The 18,160-nt window shown below is 39.1% G+C and overlaps 1 protein-coding gene across 1 annotated transcript in view; it reads right to left on the bottom strand.

The window, feature by feature from the left end:
- il11ra (interleukin 11 receptor subunit alpha) overlaps positions 1–18,160 on the bottom strand; it is a 119,136-nt gene that overhangs the window by 45,219 nt on the left and 55,757 nt on the right. Inside the window, exon 2 of the mRNA XM_062031722.1 lies at positions 3,331–3,427. Within this exon, the coding sequence (XP_061887706.1) occupies positions 3,331–3,427 (97 nt within the window). The remainder of the gene's footprint in view (positions 1–3,330; positions 3,428–18,160) is intronic.

The following is an 18,160-nucleotide window of genomic DNA, read 5'->3' as shown; positions in this document are numbered from 1 at the left end:
AAAGTATGTGGAGTTTTATGGTGTTTTTTGAGACGACAAACCATACAGTGTAACCGGTTATTTCCCTCTAAATGCTAAATGTGTTTCCTCGCTCTTTACTCTAAGAGTAGCTTAGGCTTCAAAACGTGCTGAGATGGGTCAATAGCACTAAAATAGTTCCGAAGTTTGCGCTGTCTGAGTGTGTGTGTGTGTGTGTGTGTGTGTGTGTGTGTGTGTGTTTTTCTATCCTGGAGGGACCAAAAACCTGACATTTGACTCACGTGCTCGACCCGTGGGATCAGAAATTGTCACCCCATGAGTCCAAAGCATTGAAATCCATAGAAAATGCATTAAAACAAGATATTGGTCCGCTGGGGGTCAAATTACACGACTTTGTTGTGTAAAGTGTGCATGGCAAGTGGTCAAACATCGAGTCATGGTCAAAAGTTTACCTACACTTGTAAAGAACATCATGTCATGGCTGTCTTGAGTTTCCAATCATTTCTACAACTCTGATTTTTTTGTGATAGAGCAGGGGTCGGCAACCCGCGGCTTTGACCACTCTGATGCGGCTCAGCTGCATACTTGCCGACCCTCCCGGTTTTCCCAGTATACTTAACGACCCCCCCGATTTTCCCAGGAGACTGCCTCTCCTAGAAATCTCCCAGGGCAAATATTATCCTATATTCACTCGAATTACTTAATCAAGGGCGTGCCCTAATGGCACTGCATTAATTGTCCTCTATAGCATTCACAAACAGCGTGCCAGCCCGGCCACATGTTATATGTTGCTTTTACTTGCACACGTAGGCGACAGCAAGGCATACTTGCTCAACAGCCACACAGCTTACACTGACGGTAGCCGTATATAACAACTTTAACACTGTTACGTTACAAATATGCGCCACACTGTGAACCCACACCAAAAAAGAATGACAAACACATTTCTGGAGAACATCCGCACCGTAACACAACACAATAAATACCCAGAATCCCATGCAGCCCTAACTCTTCCGGTCTACATTATACACCCCCGCTACCACCAAACCCCCCCCCACATCAACCCCCCCCCCCCCCCATTGTAGAAATGATTGGAAACTCAAGACAGCCATGACATGATGTTCTTTACACGTGTATGTACACTTTTGACCACGACCGCAGGTACTGCAGTGTGATTTTGGGGAAATACCTGACGTGTGTGTGAGTGTGTATGTGTGTGTGTGTGTGTGTGTGTGTGTGTGTGTGTGTGTGTGTGTGTGTGTGTGTGTGTGTGTGTGTGTGTGTGTGTGTGTGTGTGTGTGTTCTGGCAATGCTTACTTAATGGGGACATCGCTCTGTTTACACAGTCACCTTAAGGGGACCTCTGACGGTATGGGGACAAAAAAACAGGTCCCCTAAAGGGAAAAGTTTTTAAATGATAGTCAGATCCATTCTGAAGATGCCTAAGTGATGTTTAAGCTTTGGCCCATAAAACATGTTTACTGGTGATTTTGAGTGTGAGACATTTGCATTTCCTTTTTTTTTTTTTTAAATGGTCCTCAGTAGTCACGTACAAATTTGTGTGAATTATGCAAAATTATTTAAAGGCCTACTGAAATGATTTTTTTTTATTTAAACGGGAATAGCAGATCCATTCTATGTGTCATACTTGATCATTTCGCGATATTGCCATATTTTTGCTGAAAGGATTTAGTAGAGAAAATCGACGATAAAGTTCGCAACTTTTGCTCGCTGATTAAAAAAAAGCCTTGCCTGTAGCGGAAGTAGCGTGACGTCACAGGAGCTAGTATTCCTCACAATTCCCCGTTGTTTACAATGGAGCGAGAGAGATTCGGACCGAGAAAGTGACGATTACCCCATTAATTTGAGCGAGGATGAAAGATTCGTAGATGAGGAACGTTACAGTGAAGGACTTGAGAGGCAGTGATGGACGTATCTTTTTTCGCTCTGACCGTAACTTAGGTACAAGCTGGCTCATTGGATTCCACACTCTCTCCTTTTTCTATTGTGGATCACAGATTTGTATTTTAAACCACCTGGGATACTATATCCTCTTGAAAATGAGAGTCGAGAACGCGAAATGGACATTAACAGTGACTTTTATCTCCACGACAATACATCGGCGAAATGCTTTAACTACGAGCTAACGTGATAGCATCGTGCTTTAACTGCATATAGAAACAAAAAAAATAAACCCCTGACTGGAAGGATAGATAGAAAATCAACAATACTATTAAACCGTGGACATGTAAATACACGGTTAATGCTTTCCAGGCTGGCGAAGGTTAACAATGCTGTGCTAACGACGCCATTGAAGCTAACTTAGCAACTTAGCAACCGGACCGCACAGAGCTATGCTAAAAACATTAGCTCTCCACCTACGCCAGCAGCCTTCATCTACTCATCAACACCCGTGCTCACCTGCGTTCCAGCGATCGGCGGAAGGACGAAGGACTTCACCCGATGCGTTTGGCGGCCCGGAGACGTAGGAAGTCAAGGTGAGGTCGGCGGCTAGCGCGTCTGCTCTCCAACAAAATCCTCCTGGTTGTGTTGCTGTAGTCCGCTGCTAATACAGTGATCCCACCTACAACTGTCTTCTTTGCAGCCTTCATTGTTCATTAAACAAATTGCAAAAGATGTCCAGAATACTGTGGAATTATGAAATGAAAACAGAGCTTTTTGTATAGGATTCTACGGAGTACCTTTACTTCCGTTAAACTGACTTCGTCACGCGCATACGTCATCATACCGCGACGTTTCAGCCGGATATTTCCCGGGAAATTTTAAATGTCACTTTATAAGTTAACCCGGCCGTATTGGCATGTGTTGCAATGTTAAGATTTCATCATTGATATATAAACTATCAGACTGCGTGGTCGCTAGTAGTGGCTTTCAGTAGGCTTTAAATTTGGTCCCAATGAACCATATTAACTATTTTTCCCCAGGGTCCCCAGTAAGTATGATCAGCACATTACTTCATCAATCCAGAGATTTAAAGACGTGTATGAGCTAACTGGGCAGTGGACATTTTACACCATTTTTTTAATGCCTCCACAACCTGTAGAAAGGCTGGTCCCCACAAGTCATGATCAAAAACTTGCTCCCCATTCCAAATGATAACCAGTACGCGTGTGGGTGTGGGTGTGTGTGTGTGTGTGTGTGTGTGTGTGTGTGTGTGTGTGTGTGTGTGTGTGTGTGTGTGTGTGTGTGTGTGTGTGTGTGTGTGTGTGTGTGTGTGTGTGTGTGTGTGGGGGCAGAATGCACAGTTAAGGGTTTGAATGCAAATGCATTTTTAAATATGGCCTTATGATAAGAGGAGTGCGTGTGGTGCAAAGGTGTGTCCGTCCGTACCTTCATTGGTCCAACTCTGAGCACCACTGAGACACAGTGACCAAGATAAAAAACAGATGACTGTCAGACTCCCAGGACAAGACAAAAGACCTGGCATCTGCGGAGACACACAAGGTATAATCATGAAGAGTCACTGCAAAGACTTAACGAGTCAGTCTGCAGCTTTTTAGAAATGACATCAACAACATGGGTCCTTTTGCTGCATGATTTTCATTCACTCATGTTCTACTTTCTATGGGCAAAGCACAGGCTCTAAGTAAGCTAGCATGTGAGGGTTTTTTTTTTAACAATGTTGGGGCCCAACTGTGGCTCCATGCAAGCATAGGAGGTCATGCAAATTTTACATCTAGAGGTCCAAGAGCAAATTTGTAGCTGGAACCACTTTACTACGAGGTAAACATACAATAATGTACCCCAGCAATATTTACTTCTGCAATAAAAGACGTTTTCTGACAGAAGAATTGTGCTCGTTATTATTTTCTATTTCCAAATCTGCCCTTCTACTTTGAAACAGCTCCAGAATTGTATATTAGCACGGCACCCTTTTTTTTAAAGTCATGATAGTCACACACACACGAAGTGTGGCGAAATTATTCTCTGCGTTTGATCCATCACCCTTGATCACCCCCTGGGAGGTGAGGGGAGCAGTGAGCAGCAGCGGTGGCCGCGCCCGGGAATCATGTTTAGTGAGTTAACCCCCAATTCCAACCCGTGATGCTGAGTGCCAAGCAGGGAGGTAATGGCTCCCATTTTTATAGTCTTTGGTATGACTCGGCCGGGGTTTTAACTCACAACCTACCCATCTCAGGGCGGACACTCTAACCACGAGGCCACTGAGTAGGTTAAAGGTTTAGGTTTAAACCAAAAACTGTATCATCATTTGAGGAACAAAACAATCCATTCTGGGATGTTGGTGAACGTTCAATTTGAAGACTTCAAGACTTCAAATTGCTTGGATTTTAAAACTATTGGAATTATAATAAATCACATTATTGAAACTGTTCTTATGATAACATCTTAATCAGCAACTCATTAATGACCGCTGTTGAATTCAAAATATTTGTTTGATTTTGTATTATTGGTCAACGTTTGTCTTGTAAGTTTTTAGGGATATTTAACTTCCGGACTTGGCTCTATAAAGATACATTTTTTTAAATATACTATAGAGGAAAACATACTTAATTGATGTCCTGTTTCTTGTTCGGTGTCAGTTTCCTAGTTTTGTCCAGCTATTTTGTATACCATTTATGTTGTGTATATACTACTAAACTCAAAGTCCCACTTATGCATCACCCTTACAGTATCTGGAGAGCCTGTTCTTGTTATAGCACTGTTTTTAAGATATGAGAGCATGGGAAGTACCTTAATACTAGGGATGATGTTTGATAAGATATTATCGAGTTCGAGCCCATTATCGAATCCTCTTATCGAACCGATTCCTTATCGATTCTCTTATCGAATCCAGATAGGTTGTTGTACATGGAAAAAAACACAATATTTGGTTTAACAAAAGCTCACTTTTATTTTATAAGAAAAAAATAAAATAAAATAAAATAAATAAATACATATTGACTGTTACCCCCCTAAAAAAATAAAATAAATAAATATTGACTGTTGTTACCCAAAGTATATTAAGTGGGATTTTTCAGAAAAATGAATATATACAGTAACACAAAAACAAGCTGTCTCTGTGATCACTATAGGTTAATAGCCATGCCTTGAGGCGTTTTTTACGGTTCATTATTTTTGCTGCTTGTGTGACATCACAGGCTGAGCTACGTCATTTCCTGTGATGTCCCACAGGGCATTTCTTGTGGGACGGGATTCGTTCCCAGGGATTCAAATAAAGAACCAACTCTTTTTCTTTACTACAGTGGCCTCGATAACGGGAACCGGTTCTCAAAAAGGGATTCGAGTCCATGGAATCGGTTATTTTGTTATCGAACGGTTCTTTTCTTATCGAACAACCGGGAGAACCGGTTTCGAACATCATCCCTACTTAATACCTTTTCACCTAAACCTTATTGTAACTGATATTAAATACCCATTTCTTAAACTGGGAGTTCAGCTTAACAAACAAAAGTGGTTCAATACAGATAGGACAAGGTACAGCCTGAGATTTATAGTACTACTCAAGCTTTCAAGATAAACATATGTTCATTTCTATTTCAGACATATTGTTTATAAAACCTGAAGCAGGATTCAATCAGGAAAGTTCTGTTGGCGCTCTAACATGGTCTCCACATCTGTCATGCTGACATTTTTGCAAACATCGTACGAACAATGACTGCAACCCAGATGCAATTTGTTGGCATTGTGTGCAAATAATTAAGAAAAGAAAATCAACAGTATTTCATCAGGCCAAAGAATGATTATTGGCTCATATAACTGCAGTGAAGCTGCCAGAATCTAAACAGTGCTTGCACAAAAGGTATTGTGGTACATTATGGAAACTGATTGCAGGGATATTTTAAAAGTTGATGACGAGACAGTTGAGGTCAAACAGGATGAGGACTTTAGACTTTAGGGATCACACCATCAAAATAGAAGAGCACTCAGAGCACATGCCTCCTCCAAGGCCAGAAGACCACGATGCAATTAAATCGGCAACTCAAACCATCTGTATTGTATGTCCGCAAATATTTTAACAATGGTTAAAAAATGCCCGACATTTTCCAACAGATCAGCAAAATATTTCTTGTGAAATTATAGGAAAAGTCATAGCAGGAAACTAGCAGAAGAGCATGTTTTGATTGTATACAGTCGTGGTCAAAAGTTGGCATACACTTTTAAAGAGCATAATGTCAAACTCTTATTTTTTTGTGATAGAGTGATTGGAGCACATACTGGTTGGTCACAAAAAACATTCATGAAGTTTGCTTATTTTATGAATTTATTATGGGTCAACTGAAAATGTAACCAAATGTGCTGGGTCAAAAGTATACATACAGCAATGTTAATATTTGCTTACATGTCCTTTGGCAAGTTTCACTGCAATAAGGCGCTTTTGGTTGCCATCCACAAGCTTCTGCTTGAATTTTTGACCACTCCTCTTGACAAAATTGGTGCAGTTCAGCTAAATTTGCTGGTTTTCTTACATGGACTTGGAGGATTACTTCCAAATTCTTCAGGATAAGCTAAAATCATCAACCCGGAGGTTGGGTCTTGGGCCCAGTTGGGTGTTCCAACAGGACAATGACCCCAAACACACGTCAAAAGTGGTAAAGGAATGGCTAGATCAGGCTAGAATGAAGGTTTTAGAATGGCCTTCCCAAAGTCCTGACTTAAACATGTGGACAATGCTGAAAAAACAAGTCCATGTCAGAAAACCAACATATTTAGCTGAACTGCACCAATTTTGTCAAGAGGAGTGGTCAAAAATTCAAGCAGAAGCTTGTGGATGGCTACCAAAAGCGCCTTATCGCAGTGAAACTTGCCAAGGGACATGTAAGCAAATATTAACATTGCTGTATGTGCTCTAATAACTCTAGCACAAAAAAATAAGAGTTGTAGAAATGATTGGAAACTCAAGACATCCATGTCATTATGTTCTTTACAAGTGTATGTAAACTTTTGACCACGACTGTACCTATCACTAACCACTATACTGAAGTATATGGACCAATGGCTAGGGACCATCTGTGAAGTACTATATCAGGTATTGCCTTGAATCTTATGGTGTGTTTCATTATCTCGGAAGTATGAAGTCGGAGCTGGAAACGACGTCACAGCCAATCTATGAGCGTACCAGTTACGAAGTCGGAAATCAAGATAGCTACATCCACGAAAGCTATTCTTGGACTTGCCTTGTCTAAATTTGAAAAACTTCTGGACAGTGACACCATCGCTAGTGACATAAAAAGGTAGTTTACGCTACAGTAACATTAACATGCATACTCGCCAACAATGTAACGTATAAGGCTGATTTAGTGTGACAAAAACTAGTCAGGAGTGCTAATAATGGCCATTACAGAAGCTACTATTGATTACAATCAGAGCAGCAATCTTAAAATCCAACTTTGGTGCGGTGAGGACTCTTCCACTTTCCGAGTAGGAATTTCAAAGTCGGGGTCATTCTAGTTAAAACTTCCAACCAGGACATTCCGACCACCCAGTACAAATGGAACACACCATTAATTCCTCATCTAACCAAGACATTTGAGACAATCGTATGCTTCCTATATAGGAAAGGCCAAAATAGACACAGCTGAATTGGTGTGAAAGAACTTGAGATTGGGCCTCAACACATTTTGGTTGAACTAGAGATTGTAGGTCAACAGTAATGACATCTGAACTGACGCACGTTCTGGATGAATGGCTAAGTTCGGACTGGAGAAACCAATAAACTCATGCAGAAAGTAGTAATGGAGTTATGATATCGAAGCGGGACATTCACAATCCTATTTGAAATGTACACCGTGGTAATCAAAACTATATGAGAGTTGAGATAAAAGTCTGCATTGTGGTCTCAATCTGGCATGGTGGTGTTACATTCACCACTTGGGCACTGCAACTTCTCAAAGCACACTCAGCAAATTCAAACCCCACTTTGTTTACATTCCTCCTCCTTTTCTAGCCATGCCACCTTGCTTCTGATCAAAAGCCTTTTGAAATCGGGGACATTCTGTACTCGCCAACCAGCGAAAACAGTGCTCGTTAAAATTTCATTTAGAAAACGGAGTCAATCGAGTACGAATCAAAGCATTAGTGTTGGGGTTTATTAAATGCTGCTGGCATTTTGATGACGGAGATTGGACCAATGTACAACTCCGTCATGTCGAACTATCTTTTGCTATGTTTATAGGGCCCAGAAATGTTTGGGTTTTTTAAGATGGCTTTAACAATTTGTTTATCGCTACACTCTGACGTCGATCCTTGGCAAAGTTTTTCCAGCACTCTGATGCCAGGAGGTTCAAGGTTCAGCAAACACATTTGTGTCAACATCTCTAATGGTGTACCCTCTCCCTGTTAGTGCTCTCCTCCAGAGTAACTGGAGCTCAGCAAATACTGGCGGCAACCACTTGCGTTACTGCGTCTTTCTGTCGCTCCCATTAAATGTTTCCAAATCATGCTAACTGTCTCATATCTCCACCTCCCTTCATCTTTAAAGGTTGTTTTTTCTCACTACATCTTTTTCTTTTTCTTACACTGACGGAGTTTGCCGACGAGGGTTGAGTACTGTTTAAATTTGGACGGTTCCAGTTCGTTGTTTCAATTCCGGTTCCCAATGATTCTTGATTCCCATTCTTTTAAGAGGCAGGGTCAAACAATGTACTATTGTTAGAATAATTATGTATAAGTTATCACACAACTCTTATGCTTAAAGGCATTTGCTATAGCTATTATCAATTGTGCTGAAGTTGCACTTTTCTATCTGTACAAAGAGACAACTTGCAATCTCGCATTGCGAGTTGGCTCGTATCAGTGTTTGCTTACAGACCCTGCCTGCTGACTGCCAAGGACGGACATCGAGTACCTCGGCGCGAACAAAACAGAGAGAGGGCGAAATCACGAGTTTCAGCACATTTCCATTCCGAATAATCACGTATTGTGTCTAACCGGGGCTGCTGGCATTACCACTCCCTTCACAAGCAGCCTCAGTGATGTAACTAGGGACCTCCTGAATAAATAGGGGAGCACGTGGGCTGTGCCTTAGAGCATAGTTTGGAACTGTAACTGAGTGTACAGCCCAATACGTCTCTCCTCATGAGTTCAATTTAACTGTGTCTCTGCCTGATTCCTTGCTTATTGTCTGTTTAGTAGATGTCATCGGTGTTTGAACCTGACAACTATTTTCAACCAGTTTCTTTCCACACAAATACACGTTCACAAAAGGTTTACTTTATTTTTGAAAACCTCATAAAACACATTTGAACATATCTGTTAACATTTTGTTTATGAGTTAGAAATAGGGACGATCCGATCAGAGATTTATGCTGCCAATTCCGATCATTCAAGAGTAAATATTGGCCGACACCTATCACATTAACTGTCATTTTTGTTATTTATTTATGGTGAATGCTATTGACAGTTTAACGATATCAAGTTCCTAGTTTGTTACTTTCTTTTATTCTATAAATTGATCAAAACAAAGTCAGTAATAACTAAGTAGTAACAATAACTAAACAAAAGCAAAAACTGCTATAACTCATTGAAATCCTGTTTTATTTTCACCCTCAAATGCCTCCTGTGCATAGGGCTTTAATCCCCTAGTTTGTAAACATTAACAAAAACGACATCAACAAAGTTATATTTTGAGAAAACTAAATCACTCGAGTATTAAATATAATGATACCACCCTTGGTATCCACACTACCGATTTATGGATTATCCACCCCTTGCATGTATGCCTGACAGAAACATTTATTATTTTGGATTCGGTTTTTTATTGATTTGTGTTGTGGCATAGGCCGGTTATTAAATCTAACTGGTGGGGAGCGACCACATTACAGTCAACTATGCGGAGTGTGTGCATGCGTGCACATGTTCTCGTCCCCCTGACACCATGGTTAATTCCTAACCTTGCGGAAAATATCCTCTCCCACTGTCGGATTGCTGACTGAAAATTGCATGGTGGTCTGCCAAAGCCGAGCTGGACGTGATCATATGCACTGTAGTTATATTTTACAGTATAATCAGTACGCTGATTATCATCTGCACCCATTTTGATGGGTTCAACTCACAAACAAGCCAAATGCACACAGGGCGAACCATAACGCATACTTTAATCAACCACAAAATCTGAAAACGAAACTACTTTTCAAGTCATAAGTTGACTGTTCTTTACAAAGTCATAGTGCATATGAGCCCAAATATGTGATGCAGAGATACAGTACAGTCGCACCACAGACTGATGCTTGCCATAACCACAACACCAGGGGGAGCTCCACAAACCACGTTAAACCCAGATTCCGATCTAACAAAGGTCTTAACTCATTCTCCTTCTATGCCACATCAATGTGGAATGCACTCCCAACAGGTGTAAAAGAAAGGGCATCTCTATCCTCCTTCAAAACCGCACTAAAAGAACACTTCCAGGCAACTTTAACCCTTGACTAACACCCTCACCCCTCCACATCCCACCACCCGGATTGTAAATAATGTAAATAATTAAATGTATATACTGTGATGATTAACTTGTGTGATGACTGTATTATGCTGATAGTATATATTTGTACCATGAATTGATTAACGTGGACCCCGACTTAAACAAGTTGAAAAACTTATTGGGGTGTTACCATTTAGTGGTCAATTGTACGGAATATGTACTGTACTGTGCAATCTACTAATAAAAGTTTCAATCAATTGTCTGTGTGCAGGAAATGTTTACAAATAGTAAATAACTATCAATCCTAAATGAATGTGCAAAATATTAAGAAAGAAACAACAAGATTAGACTACAATTGCTAGTTAACGGTTTAATGACTCATCCACTCAGCCCCCCGTGACTCTTTATAATCCGGGGTTCTCCTAAAACAGGGGTCACCAACCTTTTTCAAACCTAGAGCTACTTTTTGGTAGTGATTAATGCGAAGGGCTACCAGTTTGATACACACTTAAATAAATTGCCAGAAAGAGCCAATTTGCTCAATTTTCCTTTTAATTCTATGTTATTATTAATAATTAATGATATTTACACTTAATTGAACGGTTTAAAAGAGGAGAAAACACGAAAAAAATGACAATTAAATTTTGAAACATAGTTTATCTTCAATTTCGACTCTCTAAAATTCAAAGTTCAACCGAAAAAAAGAAGAGAAAAACTAGCTAACTCGAATCTTTTTGAAAAAATTAAAACAATTATTTATGGAACATCATTACTAATTTTTCCTGATTAAGATACATTTTAGAATTTTGATAACATGTTTTAAATAGGTTAAAATCCAATCTAGACTTTGTTAGAATATAAAACAAATTGGACCAAGCTATATTTCTAACAAAGACAAATCAATATTTCTTCTAGATTTTCCAGAACAAACATTTTAAAAGAAATTCAAAAGACTTTGAAATAAGATTGAAATTTGATTCTACAGATTTTCTAGATTTGCCAGAATAATTTTTTTGAATTTTAATCATAATAGGTTTGAAGAAATATTTCACAAATATTCTTCGTCGAAAAAACAGAAGCTAAAATGAAGAATTAAATTAAAATGTATTTATTATTCTTTACAATAAAAAAAATAAATTTACTTGAACATTGATTTAAATTGTCAGGAAAGAAGAGGAAGGAATTTAACAGGTAAAAAGGTATATGTGTTTAAAAATCCTAAAATCATTTTTAAGGTTGTATTTTTTTCTCTAAAATTGTCTTTCTGAAAGTTATAAGAAGCAAAGTAAAAAAATTTATGAATTTATTTAAACAAGTGAAGACCAAGTCTTTAAAATATTTTCTTGGATTTTCAAATTCTATTTGAGTTTTGTCTCTCTTAGAATTAAAAATGTCGGGCAAAGCGAGACCAGCTTGCTAGTAAATAAATACAATTTAAAAAATAGAGGCAGCTCACTGGTAAGTGCTGCTATTTGAGCTATTTTTAGAACAGGCCAGCGGGCTACCTGGTGCCCGCGGGCACCGCGTTGGTGACCCCTGTCCTAAAATCTGGTATATGTTAATGGTACCTCTTCAAAGATGTCTGAGGGTCACCTGATCTGAGCATGGAACGCCAGTAAAAAGGCAAAGACGGCATCCCAGTAACGTGTACACGGTACAAAGACGATAGAAAGCAGTAAAAAAAAAAATAATTGCATCCCCCCTATGGTAGGGGAATTTCTGCAAAGTAGGGACACTATTTTATGATTTTTATGAATATTATATGCATTTAAATTTGTTATAAGCCCTCCGCACAGCTAACACACACACAAACACTTTCAATGCTCTAAAACCTACATTGTTTTAACATGCAAACTTAAATGGAACACTGTATTTGGTTTATCAATCTGTGAGAAAAATAGCAAAGCAGTGTTTTTCAACCACAGATATTGTCTGGTGTGCCGTGGGAGATGATGTAATTTCACCTAATTGGGTTAAAAATATGTTTTGCAAACCAGTAATTATAATCCGCAAATGTGCCGTTGTTGAGTGTCTGTGCTGTCTAGAGATCAGCAGAGTAACCATGTAATACTCTTCCATATCAGTAGGTGGCAGCAGGTAGCTAATTGCTTTATAGATGTCAGAAACATGGTTTGTCGTGATCACATTATGCAGACGACAGCAGGAGGCAGGGTGCAGGTAAAAAGGTGTCTGATGCTTAAACCAAAAATAAACAAAAGGCAAGTGGCGCTAAGAAAAGGCATTGAAGCTTAGGGATGGCTATGCAAAACGAAGCTAAAACTGAACTGGCTGCAAACTAAACAAAAACAGAATGCTGGACGACAGCAAGGACTTACAGCGTGTGGAGCAGCAGACGGCGTCCACAAAGTACATCCGTACATGACAATCAACAACAAAATAGGAGCGCAAGACAAGAACTAAAACACTACACACAGAAAAACACCAAAAAACTCAAAATAAGTCACGGCGTGATGTGACAGGTGGTGACAGTACACCTACTTTGAGACAAGAGCTATATTGATGCATGCTTGGTTATGGTTTGAATTCATATCCAACAATTGCGAGAACAACTTTTTATTGTCAATATCGGCTGCTGAATTTCATTTTTTTATGTTTTCTGCTGGTGGTGTGCCTTGAGATTTTTTCAATGAAAAAAATGTGCCTTGGCTCAGAAAAGGTTGAAAAACACTGCTTTAAAGATTCAGTTGTGTACCCTGAATGCAAGTTGTCCGGTTTAATCACCTGAAATCCAAACATTCCGATCGCCATTCGAAATTATGTGAACAACGCCGCACAGAAAAGAAAGGTACTGTGGCGCCACCCAGTATTTGGCCCGTACATTATTATTTAAATTGTATATCCTTGGAATACCAGTGATAAATAAATAAAACATCCAGAAGCTGCAATACATACAGAATAGTGCAGCTAGGATCCTGATGAGAGTGCGGAAATATGACCATATCCCACCAACTCTCAAATCCCTTCACTGGCTTCCTGTTCCACTCAGGATTGAAGTCAAAGTCTCCCTACTAACCCACCAGTGCCTCCATGGAAATGCCCCCATCTAACTACTCACCCCCAAATCCTCCACACGACACCTCCGTTCCGGACAGGCTAACCTCCTCCAACCTCCGAGGACAAAGCTACAAACAATGGGAGACCAGGCTTTCTGCTCCGCCGCTCCCAGTCTGTGGAACGCTCTCCCTGACCACCTGAGGGCACCACAGACTGTGGATGCTTTTAAAAAAGGCTTAAAACCCCTTCTTTTTTAAAAAAAAAAAAAAGCCTTTTTTAGATATATGCATACTAGTTTTAGCTATTTGGCTGTTCTAGTTTTTATTCTTTATTATCTTTTTATTTTATTTTTTTTTATTTGTTTAATACACTGTAGCACTTTGAGGTTGTTTACTCAATGTAAAGTGCTTTTTTACAAAAAAAAATCTATTAATATTATTATTATTATTATTATAAATAAATATGTTCATGGCTGTATGATTGTTTTATTCTTTAAAGATTATTGTGTGCGATTGGGATGCTTTGATTTTAGTGAGGTTATTAAACAGTCATATCCATAAATGCAACGGTAATAATAATGAACTTAATAATTTATTGTGGTTTTCCGTTTTTGGCCTTGATTTTCTCATTGTCAGTTTCGGTCAAGAATTTATTTTTTTATAAAATAGCTACTGGAACCTGTTCCAACGCAACCACAACCATAAAAGAATATAAAAAAAAGAAGACTTTAATAACTTGAAAACCATTTCTTGCGAGAAGAGCTGACAGAGGCAAGGAATCATGACAAAAAAATGTGCCTCCTCAGTTCCCAAACGTTTACTGAGTGCTGTTAAAAGGAAAGGCCATGTAACACAGTGTTAAAATGTCCCTGTGACAACTTTTTTGCAATGTGTTGCTGCCATTAAATTCTAAGTTAATGATTATTTGCAAAAAAAAAAAGAAGTTTCTTAGTGTAAACATTAAATATCTTGTCTTTGCAGTCTACTCAATTGAATATAAATTGAACAGGTTTTGCAAACCATTGTATTCTCTTTTTATTTACGAATTACACAACGTGACAACTTCCCTGGTTTTGGGTTTTGTATAAAAAAAGGAGACTTAAATTACTCGAAAACCATTTATTGCGAGAAGAGCTGACAGAGGCAAGGAATCGTGACAAAGGTCAGGCATTAGCTCATTCTTGAAGCCCCGCCATGAGCGGTTGCAAAACAGAAGAAGATACACGACAAAACAACCTTGTGCTAAATTAAACTCTTCACACGCGTGCATGATGACTAATTCAATTTAGAAGTACTCGCTTTTAGCTCTTCCTCTCTGTGGCAGCACGATCCCACAGCGTGAGTCACTCCCACTCCTGCATGCCACTGCACATTCAGTCATCTCGCAGGCCAAAACAGCAAGACAGAGCGGCAGTGAATGACGAGAAAGTGAAAATGGGAGTGGAGTTGAAAGCGGGGGGGAGGGGGGTTGTCTACCAGGCCAGGGCAGGACTACAGGGACTTGTTTGTAGTTTGATTCAAGCCAGACTAGTTTCCCAAGTCATCCTCACTTGACATGCAGTAAATGACAGGACATCCCGTTCATTAACATAAACATATACAATACAGTTTGTCATGTACAGCAGTGTTTTTCAACATTTCCTGAGCAAAGGCACATTTTTTTCCATTGAAAACATCCAGAGGCACACCACCAGCAGAAATTAGTGAAAAATGAAACTCAGTAGACGATAAAAAGTTGTTCTCGCAATTGTTGGATACGAATTCAAACCATAACCAAAAATGCATCACTTTAGGTCTTGTCTCAAAGTAGGTGTACTGTCACATCACACCCTGACTTATTTGGACTTTTTTTGCTGTTTTCCTGTGCGTAGTGTTTTAGTTCTTGTCTTGCGCTCCTTTTTTTGGTGTTTTTTCCTGTTTTGTTGATATTTTCCTGTAGCAGTTTCATGTCTTCTTTAAATGCTATTCCCCACACCTGCTTTGTTTTAGCATTTGATTGATTGATTGAAACTTTTATTAGTAGATTGCACAGTACAGTACATATTCCGTACAATTGACCACTAAGTGGTAACACCCCAAATAAGTTTTTCAACTTGTTTAAATCAATTCATGGTACAAATATATACTATCCAGTGTTTCCCATAAACTGCCAAGATACCTGTGGCGGTGGGGGCGGGGCTATGGGCGTGGTCACCATGACACCATCGAGTAATTTGCATAATTTACTACAATGATATGATTTTCTCTAAAAAGGCTCAAAAAATGTATACTTACTAATTAATAATAACAGTTTTGTTTTAAACGTCCATCCATCCATTTTACAATATAATTACAACACTTTATGTACATATTTATATACAGATTTGAACAATAAGTTATTCACTGAAATATATTTATAAATTGTGGTTCTTACAAAAAAGATATCTTATAAAATATAAAAGCTAAAATGTCTCTTAAAGCTCTGCCCCTTTAATTAGTGCATACTAAATAATGTAACTTTAGCCTACTACTATGACCATATTATTTACCAGCAACATAAAGTGAAACAGAGGCAGAGGTGTCCTGCCACAGTCAGTAAGAAATAAACAGAAAACAGTAGTGGTGGTAGATAGACACAGAGCTTCATCAAACATCTGATCCACTGAACAAAGAGCTCCAAAAATTGTGAACTTTAGACTGCCATCAGTTTTACTCCCTACACTTAACCATGTGTTTCCTTCTGCCTGCAGACTTTGCACCCTTTGTTATATACACATGTTGTGTTTCTAATATAAATACATTTAATAAAGTCAAATACAAATAAGGCAACAAGAGAAGTATCCTACACTTCTCTTTTGTAAAGTAAATCTGAACAGCCAATATGGGCATCTACATCAACTATATGATTTGCCTGTGAAGCTGGACAGGACAAAAACAAAATAATAATAAATACATAAATAAAAAATATTTTTTTTATTTGTGGCGGACGTAATTCTTTCGTGGCGGGCCGCCACAAATAAATGAATGTGTGGGAAACACTGCTATCAGCTAGGGCTGCAACTAACGATTAATTTGATAATCGATTAATCTGTCGATTATTACTTTGATTAATCGATTAATAATCGGATAAAAGAGACAAACTACATTTCTATCCTTTCCAGTATTTTATTGGGAAAAAAACAGCATACTGGCACCATACTTATTTTGATTATTGTTTCTCAGCTGTTTGTACATGTTGCAGTTTATAAATAAAGGTTTATAAAAAAATCAAAATTTTAAAATTAAATTAAAAAAATAAAATTATAAAAATTGCCTCTGCGCATGCGCATCATAGATCCAACGAATCGATGACTAAATTAATCGCCACCTATTTTTATAATCGATTTTAATCGATTAGTTGTTGCAGCCCTACTATCAGCATAGTACAGTCATCACACCAGTTAATCATCAGAGTATATACATTGAAGTATTGACATTATTTACAATCCGGGGGGTGGGATGTGGATGGGGGGGGGGGGGGGGGGGGTAGGTTTGGTTGAAAAATGGACATTGTAACAGTGTAGGTCTGAATTGGTAGGATATGTACAGCGAGCAGAGAACATAGTGAGCTCAGAAAGCATAAGAACAAGTATATACATTTGATTATTTACATTTGATTATTTACAATCCGGGGAGGTGGGATGTGGTGGGGGGAGGGTGTTAGTCTAGGGTTGTAGTTGCCTGGAAGTGTTCTTTTAGTGCGGTTTTGAAGGAGGATAGAGATGCCCTTTCTTTTACACCTGTTGGTAGTGCATTACACATTGATGTGGCATAGAAGGAGAATGAGTTAAGACCTTTGTTAGATCGGAATCTGGGTTTAACGTGGTTAGTGGAGCTCCCCCTGGTGTTGTGGTTATGGCGGTCATTTACGTTAAGGAAGTAGTTTGACATGTACTTCGGTATCAGGGAGGTGTAGCGGATTTTATAGACTAGGCTCAGTGCAAGTTGTTTAACTCTGTCGTCCACCCTGAGCCAGCCCACTTTGGAGAAGTGGGTAGGAGTGAGGTGGGATCTGGGGTGGAGGTCTAGAAGTAATCTGACTAGCTTGTTCTGGGATGTTTGGAGTGTCGATTTGAGGGTTTTGGAGGTGCTGAAGACTATTTAAGTTGTACGGACGCTATATTTCTTTGTGGAGACATTGTTGATTGTCATGTCATGTACGGATGTACTTTGTGGACGCCGTCTGCTCCACACGCTGTCAGTATTTGCTGTTGTCCAGCATTCGGTTTTTGTTTACTTTGCAGCCAGTTCAGTTTTAGTTTCGTTCTGCATAGCCATGCCTAAGCTTCAATGCCTTTTCTTAGCGGCACTCACCTTTTGTTTATTGTTGGTTTAGAATAGAATAGAATAGAATAGAATAGAAAGTACTTTATTGATCCCTGGGGGAAATTCAGCACCACAGTTTGTCATGATCCGTGGTCTGGATCGTGTTTTTGTTATTTTCTGTTAGTTTTAAGACTCCAATTAGTTCCTGTTTTTGTACATCCTTGTTTGTTTTAGTTTCCGTGGCGACTGATTAGTTTCACCTGCCTCATGTGTTCGGGAACCGCACCTGCTCTAATCAAGAGACTATTATTCAAGCCTGTTTTTGCCAGTTAGTCGTCCTGGCGTCATTGCTCTTTTCATGCCACAGTTTCATGCTCTGTTCATGCCACACTTTCATGTTTGTTTCTTGCTATGCCATAGCTTATGCTAGTTGTTTACTTTAACTCCAAGTGTGATCAGCCTTGTTTTCCGTTTTTTGTACCTT

Source organism: Entelurus aequoreus, linkage group LG21 (genome assembly GCF_033978785.1).
Source record: "Entelurus aequoreus isolate RoL-2023_Sb linkage group LG21, RoL_Eaeq_v1.1, whole genome shotgun sequence".
Classification (NCBI taxonomy): domain Eukaryota; kingdom Metazoa; phylum Chordata; class Actinopteri; order Syngnathiformes; family Syngnathidae; genus Entelurus; species Entelurus aequoreus.
Note: the sequence above shows the minus strand (reverse complement) of the source record. Positions and strands in the feature narration are given on the sequence as shown.